We start from the raw sequence: 8,906 nt of genomic DNA on the forward strand, positions 1-8,906 counted from the left end.
TTATCTTCTTTCTTGCTTTGGTTTCCCCCTTTTTAGGATGAATTTGTTGGAAGAGATGATCTCCAAGTTTCCTTTTACCTCCCAAATCTTCCTAGTGATTTGAAGGAGTATCTTGGATATCTAGAGATATCTTATTGTAACCCACTCCTCTAAGTTACCATCACTTCTTTTTGGTTGGTGAATTTAAGTCAATGAATGACTCATCATTCTTAGAAAATATATAATGTCTAAGGCAAATTTGAATTTGAAAATATTTAATTAAATATAAAGTACCCAGTTACTATAAACACTAATTGAAAGTTCTGGATACTATCAAAATTTGAAAGGCAAAGGCAGATATTTATAACTTATTTTGATTTAAAGGAGCAGCAATTAAGATCAGAGATACAGTGCTTCAGGAATGTGGACTCAAGGCTCAGTTAATGGGTAAAGCCCTTCTTGGCAAATGGGGGGGATGAGAACACATTTGTAATACCTTAACCAATAAAGAAATTTAAAAAAAAAATAAAAAAATAAACTAAAAAAAAAAAAGAGCCTGTGCTCGCTCACTGTGACAGAAGAGCGATTTCCAGACCTGGGCGGTTTCTCTTTCCTTTGAGCACCCCCTCCCCTGGCCCTTGCCCCCTGTGGACACAGCACCAGTGTGAGGCCTGCAGAGAGGGCACTTGGGCGAGGACACACACGCACACTTCTGTGTTAATTCTGGACCCTTCACACACCCAGGCCGCGAAATACAGACCTGTATCTGCTTGTCGTTGGCCTCCATTTTGGTGGTCAGGGCAGCCAGTCTTACGGTCAGCTCCTCCCGCTCTGCGAGACTCCTGTCTTCACAGAGTGCCTGCAGGGCCTGCAAGGCGTCTTTGGTCTTCAGCAGTTTGTTGTCCGTTTCTTTCAGTTTCTGAGATACAAGTCTTTCCTTTTCTTTGGATTTCTTAAGTAGCTGCCTTAAATTTTTAACTTCATTCTGATGTTTAGCCATAATCTGAGGTACATTATTTTGTGAAGTCTCATATCTTCCTATAGCTTTCAAGTGCCTAATCTCAAGCTGTTTCAATAATTGGTTTTCTAAGGCCGTGGCTTCCATCTTACGATGTATATCAGTTAATTCGTTTTTCAATTCTTTAATCTTATGGAGCCTTGCTGAGAGCACGCGCTGAGTTATGGCATCTCTTCTCTGGGTAATCATATTGATTTTAGAACTTAAAAGTGATGCATTCCACTTCTGCTTTTTTTCAACTGAGATTTCCTTCTGACCTGTTAAGCAGATAATCCAGTTAGTTACTAGTTTTATATATATCTATATCTATATATCTACATATATATAGATATAGCATGTCAAATGTATGTACAACATCACTCCCATCATCCTATTTTAAAGATGAGCAAACTGATGCTTAGCGATGTCACTTGTCAATGGGCACAAATGGTGAGATAGAACCCAGGTCTGTGTGCCTACACCACTGCCTCATATCTATATTCTTCTGTATGATGTATATGTTTACATATATATATGTATGTGTGCATCTGTGTATGTAAACAAATGTGTGTGCATGTGTACATGTCAGCTGGTGCTTTCTGGGGATACAACATTTGAATCCTGGCTGTGAAAGACCACATGGATTTGACCACCGTTACTGTCTGCATATATATAGATATATATAGATATGCAGTTATGCAAATATGTATACCCCCCTCTCCTGCACAGATGTACATATTCATGAGAGCTAGAAGGGGAAAGAACTAACATTGAATGAATGTCCATGCTTAGGCTAGGCACTTTATATATAGCTACCTCATTTAATGCAGTTCTTTAAGGTCAGTAATAGCCTGTTTTATAGCTAGACTTTTTTAGTTGTTTGTCCAAGGTTACATAACCACGAAGTGACACAGTGGATTGAAAGCCAGGTCTTCTTTGACTCTGAAACCTGTACTTGTATCTTTTATAAAGCTAAACTAAAGCTCATGATAAAGATAACATTTATTAAGTGCTGCTATATGTCAAGACATTGGACTAATGTTTTATACAGATCAGATGTAATCCTTCTAACAATATCTTATGGGGCAATTAGAGTGTAATATTAAAGCCCAATGTAATATGTGAATATCTCATATGTTCAAAAACCCATTTAAAAACCATCACACTGCTTAGAGAATATATACAGATATTCAATTTTTCAATACATCCAACAAAGACCCTTTTTCTTCCATTACTTTGGCTGGGCACTAAATTAAGTAGTCAGGGGGCTTGTGTTCAGGAGTTTATTGAAAACAAAATGTTTCTAAACAATGTTACAGCAAACTTATAAGCACCAAGCTTACATAATTGAATTTGAGCATGTCAAATGTATGTACAACATCACTATTGTCATCCTATTTTAAAGATGAGCAAACTGATGCTTAGCGATGTCACTTGTCAATGGGCACAAATGGTGAGATAGAACCCAGGTCTGTGTGCCTACACCACTGCCTCATATCTATATTCTTCTGTATGATGTATATGTTTACATATATATATGTATGTGTGCATCTGTGTATGTAAACAAATGTGTGTGCATGTGTACATATCAGTATATCTGTATTGAGAGAGACTGAGTCTGGATTCTAGAATCTAAAATATCTGGTCCTCATCCTGTAGAGAGAGGGAATGTCATGGCCAAGGTCACTGGTGTCCTAACTTTAGGCTCCTGGCCGAGTGTGGACACATCCTCTGAGACATGGCTTAGTATGGTTGGTTTGGGAAAGGCGGTTCGGCCTGGGATAGAAACAATGACCCAAAAGAAACAGCTGGTGCTTTCTGGGGATACAACATTTGAATCCTGGCTGTGAAAGACCACATGGATTTGACCACCGTTACTGTCTGCATACATCAATTTTTTAATATAGCCAAACCGGTTTCGGCTATACATCAATTATTGATGAACTGTCTTTACAACTGTGCTGCCAATGGCATTTATTTTCCCACTGGCGACAACTGAGTAGGGCTGTGGTTGAATATTGAGTATTTTGGAATCAGTTTTTGAGTACATTGAAAACTGGAAAGCACAGACCAGAGTCTGTGACACCTACGAGAAGGGCAGTGAGAGGTGCTTGTGGTTGTGTCGAGGCCACTTGAATAGCCTGGGCAGTGGCTAGGGGAACCCTAAACCCAGGCCATGTGGATCAGGCTGGATTAAAACAGGGGTGGGTGGCGGTGTCATGTTCTATGCCATGCCCACCATGACTGAACTTGACCTCGAACTTGTACTCTCTTCCAGCTCTTGGGTGACATGACCCTGAACAGGAGGGGGATTTCCCCGAGACTAGAAGGGTGAGGGGTGGTGGGTCACGTGGGCAGGGAGGCTTGTGTCCATGTCTCACATGTATTCAAGTGACTGGAGGGTTTGCAGTCAGAATGAGTGGGTGCCTGGGGACTAATCCCAAAGCCCTGGCCAAGGCCATAGGTGGGGATGTATACAGAGGGCCTGGGTGCTTTGAAAGGAGGAGGTGTCAGCCTTCAAAAGATCACATGGGCCCCACTGGTGTGACTCAGTGGTTAAGCCTCAACTTATGAACTAGGAGGTCTTGGTTTGGTTCTTGGTCAGGGCACATTCCTGGGGTTGTGGGCTTGATTCCCAGAAGGGGGCATGCAGGAGGCAGCCAATCAATGATTCTCTCTCATCATTGATGTTTCTATCTCTCCCTCTCCCTTCCTCTCTGAAATCAAGAAAAAAAAATCACACGGTCTTGGACAAGAACACATAAGTGATAAAAATAAAGGACCAGAGGCTCTTCTGAAAATCATCTTGTCTGTGAAAGGTCTTCCATATGCTCTCTACTCCCCAAACACCTGAGATTACATTTCTCGCCTACCCTACTGGGCGGGCCCGAGAGAATAAGCCAGTTTGCTTCAGAAAGGTAAATATATCACTTGCCATTGGAGTGGTAGAGAACAATTTCATATTCTACACATCATGCATACTTATATAACTATAAAGCTGTAGAAAATGAAAATAGGGTTTAATCCTTAATGCTTTTATACCTCATTATCCTAACCTACACATAATAAGGGTAAAACTTACAATTTCTATCCCACTTCCCACAATTAAGGCAGATTTAGCTTCATGATTAAACTACTCTTGGGATATTTAATTTTAAACCACTGAGCTAAGACATTCAAATTAAGTTAATTCATCAAAAAACATGTACATTTAAGTCCATAGTTAACCAAAAAGGCGCTCATCACATTACTTACAAGGCAACGTGCTCTTCTGCACATTCCAAGAATGTGCCCCACTCACGCTTTTCTGTGCCAGCCTCCTCCTTCCCGGGTCACCCTGCCCTCCTGTCTAGGAGCCATTGTCTTCCACCCCCACCCCCGTACCCCCTTGGCCTCTTCTGGTCTCTTCCTCTTTGTTTCAGGGTCTCGTTCTATCATCAAGGCCTTCCACACCCTCAGTCTGGTTCTGCTCCTTACCCTGAGCCATGTTCCCATCACTCCTGCGGGCCTGCCCTCCACCAGGTTCTCTCTTCTCTTCCAGGTAACGCTACATTTCACCTTGACAGAGATGCCCACCTCCACCAAGGACCAGGGTAAGAAGAGGGTCAAAGGAAGGGCCCTTTCCCTTTCTGTCCTCCACAGTTCCCGCTATTAGTCTGCGGGCGAGGGTCTCCAACACTGCCTTCATCTACCACCTGCGCCTGACCAGGCCACAGGGCCAAAGGCGTGCTGACGATCGCATGCAGTGAAATAACTTCTTTTTCGGTATACCCATGTTTTGAATGACTACCACATATTTTGGCACTGTATTAGCAAACATATCAAAGAAGAATATACGGGTGGGGCAAAAGTAGGTTTATAGTCACGAGTGCGTGAAACAGTTATTCTCGTATTACTATTTATTAATTATTGTATTATTTTCCATATGGACAACTATAAACCTACTTTGGCCCTCCCCTGTATAACTGAAAGAGTGCTGAAAGTACATTTTCTACAAAAGATACAGTTTTTAAAAATTAAATTGTAGATATACAGTATATTGCTTGCTATTATTTACATTGGTTTAGGTAAATCTCTTAATACTTGACCAAAGCAAAAATCCTATCAAACGGAAGTCCTCATTTCATCCTTATAATTTTTCTCTAGGAAATATCTTTCTGCCATAAGCCTTGCTTTTCTAAACTGGGACTTGAACATGATCTCTGATGTTATTATTCTTTAGTGAATCCCAGGTCTCCATTGGTGGTTCCTAATCCAGTGTTCCCAGCCCCTGAAGGTCAGCCATCGACTCTCAATGTATGAGAATGATGGGCAGATGCTGACCATCCACAGAGAAGGGGCTGCACTGGCGAAAGCATTAAGCCTCTTAGCTTTGGGTTAGAATTATATCAATTACTTGCTGCTGAAATTTCTTTGGCAGATACTTGCAAAACATGAGCTGTAAGGGAACAAAAGAATACAAGAGTAAACCTAGGAAACACTTTAGCATTCTATGACAAAGTTTGATGTGACGACAAGTGTTTTAAGTTCCTGATGCACTGGTACAAGGGTCCTCAGGGGCAAGTAATTTGAGTTAAAGATGCACCCAATACTTAAAACAATTTCAGAGTATTCATACACACAAAAGTGCCCTTCAAAATTTGAGTGCACTGTCAGGTGACTGAATTAATTTAGCTTACTCCCAGTTTATGGGCAAGTATCTTGCACAAAACACATAATAAATATCTGTGGAACAAATAAGTGAAGAATCAGTTTTATTTTTATTTTTTTTTCAATATTTTATTGATTTTCTACAGAGAGAAAGGGAGAAAGATAGAGAGTTAGAAACATCGATGAGAGAGAAACATCGATCAGCTGCCTCCTGCACATCTCCTACTGGAGATGTGTGCGCAACCCAAGTACATGCCCTTGACCGGAATCGAACCCGGGACCTTTCAGTCCGCAGGCCGACGCTCTATCCACTGAGCCAAACCGGTTTTGGCAAGAATCAGTTTTAAATAGTTAAACCATAAGGTACTTAGAACTCAAAATGCAGTTCATTTCTCATAGAAAGTTTTACAAATGCTAACAGCCTTCCCACAGTCCCACAAAAGTGTAGAGTCCAGTGGTTCTCAACCTGTGGGTTGCGACCCCTGAAAAAACACATCCTGCATATCAGATATTTACATTACAATTCATAACAGTAGCAAAATTACAGTTATGAAGTAGCAACAAAAATAATTTTATGGTTGGGGGTCACCACAACATGAGGAACTGTATTAAAGGGTCGCAGCATTAGGAAGGTTGAGAGCCACTGGGTAGACTCAATATACAATGCAGTAGATAGATCCATGGTCCCTTGTCATAGCCCTTGGGGTTATGGTGTTTCTGAACGTGGGGGTCTTGTTTTTTAAGGTGCATGTATGGTATTTTCCAGTGCTTCCATCCTAGTAGGGTTGGGGGCAGCATACTTTAATTAAATAATATTTTTAGGTGAAATAGATTTAACTATCCACACTAAGTGAAATAAAGATCAGTCTCATGTCAGTTCAAATCAGGTTTGTTTTTTAACATAAATTTCATGCCCGGCCGGCCTGGCTCAGTGGTTGAATGTCCACCCATGAACCAGGAAGTCATGGTTTGATTCCTGGTCAGGGCACAAGCCTGGGTTGTGGGCTCGATACCCAGTGTGGGGTGTGCAGAAGGCAGCTGATCAATGGTTCTTTCTCATCAGTAATGTTTCTATCTCTCTTTCCTTCTCCCTCCCTTCCTCTTTGAAATCAATTAAAAATACATTATAAAACACGTAAATTTCACATATACTTCATGTGTATAATATATGTGAGAATCCACTACAAACCTAAAAAAAATTTATTGATTGATTTTGAGAGAGAGAGAGAGAGACAGACAGACATTGATTTTGTTGTCCCACTGATTTATATATTCACTGTTTGGTTCTTGTATGTGCCACGACGGAGGATCAAACCTGCAACCTTGGCGTATCAGGATGATGCTCTAACCAACTGAGCTACCGGGCCACGGCCCAAATCAGGTTTTTGTTGCTAAAGTAGTTTTGGTGCCAAACATATGAAAAATGTTTGGTTATCAGAGCTTCCTAAGTCTCCAATGCAGTTAAGGGAGCGTGTAACCGTGGAAGCTGACGGCGATGCATGTTCTGGTGTGATAACCGCTTCCCAATGCCGGAGTCCCACTGCGAGGGAGGTGCTGGGCTCTCCGTCTCCTGCCCCAGGACTTTCCAGTGGGCCTGGGACTCCCACCTTCTAGAAAAGGGGCTTCTAACCTCCTGAGAATCTGCTGAAAGCCGTGGTCCCTTCTTCCTAGAAGAGTTCACAAACGGAACTCTGCATAGAAGCTCATGGGGTTCACAGGCAAGGGTCTTAGGTTAGGAGCCCCTGCTCTCTAGCTAGGAAGAGGGGGAGCTGGAGATTCTAGATGACACAGACATGGCACAGAGTCCTAGTCAGGCCTTGGTGACAGCTATTGGGTAAATGTGACAGACATGCCCGACACTTACAGGCTGTTACTTTCCACCTGTTGACTCACGACAGTTCTCATGGTCACAGTGGAAAAGTGCCGGCTATTTCTCGCATAAACAATCTTTATAAGCCCGGGATTCCTGCAATGGGAGGGAGTGATTGCAGTCTGGGCAGGGAGGCAGGGAGTGAGGAGGTCAAGCCATCACCAGGCTAATTCCAATTTAGACAGTTAGGAGTTGAAGGTGTTGACACTTCTAAAATCCACAAGGAAATGACATAATCAACAGCCTTTTGCCATCTCTGTTTCAAAAGATTATCTTTGCCATATGCCTCACCAGAGTTGGAGAACATCTTTTCGGGCTGTTGAGACAGGAATTGGTATTTCGTTGGTGAGTCACACCATAATTTTCCAGCTGAGATGTAAGCAAGAAGCCACTGAAATCCGCTGGCGCTCTGTAACAAGGCCACCTGTTAGCTAGAAAGGGAGCCAGCCTCACGGTGGGTTCCAGCAGGTACGCGTGCAGAGAGCTGGCACGACATTTTCAACCCAACTCTCGGTTACTCTGTAATTATTCTTTTTTTTCTTTTGTCATCAAACATCTATTGAGGGTATGACCATTTTTGGCTGGTTTCTTCTTCTGAATACAAAAAGTGAATTTAAAAATAAGTCATCTGTGAACGTAGACTAAATTCCAAGTCTGCAAGTACTGTACCAAGTACAGCCCATCCTGCTCGCGGGAAAAGTAACCAGCAAAGCACAGCCCTTCATAATTATTCTTAATTTCTCTACTTCCAAACTCCTTCCGTAAAACTTCACTTATAATACATGTGGACAATATGAAAAAGTGAAAAAATGAATATATAAAAGTGAATGTGGCCACTTCAAATGTTAGTGTCTTAAATAATGTCAGTGTGAGCAGACCTTGGGTCTCGGTTGGGACATTTTGCTTACCTTTAGGTTGGAAGAGTTCAGAAACGTAGTTTTTCTTCTCCTTTTTTTCCTTTATCACAGGCTTCTCTAAATATTTTCCATTAGCAGCTTTTTCTGAATGTTCAGAGAGAAAGTCTTCTGAGTAATCATAGTAAGATATTAAGCTGCAGGAGCACTGAGATCGGCTGTAGTCCACGCTCTTATCGGAGGCGTTGCCGTCCCGGGGAAGGTCGGCCGGGCTGGGGCTGCCCCTGGGCTCCTTGGGTAGCTGTCTGCTTCCCAGGGCCACGGCGGGGAAGTGCTCATCGCCATGGTTGCCTGCTGCACCAGCCAAAGACATAGCACACCTGATGGAAGAAAGGGGCTTTTAGATCCATAGCCACTGACATTAAAATGGACCTGTGTGTTATTACATTGAACTATCCTTCCTAATAAAAGAGAAACATGGTAATTAGCTGTACATCCGCTACCGTTTCCATTGGCTAATCAGGGTGATATGCAAATTAACTGCCAGCCAAGATGG

General features: G+C 42.2%; 1 protein-coding gene across 1 annotated transcript in view; it reads right to left on the minus strand.

Moving 5' to 3' along the window:
• Window positions 1-8,724, minus strand: part of LCA5L (Leber congenital amaurosis 5-like) — a 21,826-nt gene extending 13,102 nt beyond the window's left edge. Inside the window, exons 1-2 of the mRNA XM_006754355.2 lie at window positions 8,405-8,724; window positions 740-1,254 (exon numbers count right to left, since the gene is read on the minus strand). Coding sequence (XP_006754418.1) covers window positions 740-1,254; window positions 8,405-8,723 — 834 coding nt within the window. The 5' untranslated portion in view covers window position 8,724. The remainder of the gene's footprint in view (window positions 1-739; window positions 1,255-8,404) is intronic.
• Between the last annotated feature and the right edge of the window lie 182 nt (window positions 8,725-8,906).

This window comes from Myotis davidii, unplaced genomic scaffold (genome assembly GCF_000327345.1).
Source record: "Myotis davidii unplaced genomic scaffold, ASM32734v1 scaffold512, whole genome shotgun sequence".
Lineage (NCBI taxonomy): Eukaryota > Metazoa > Chordata > Mammalia > Chiroptera > Vespertilionidae > Myotis > Myotis davidii.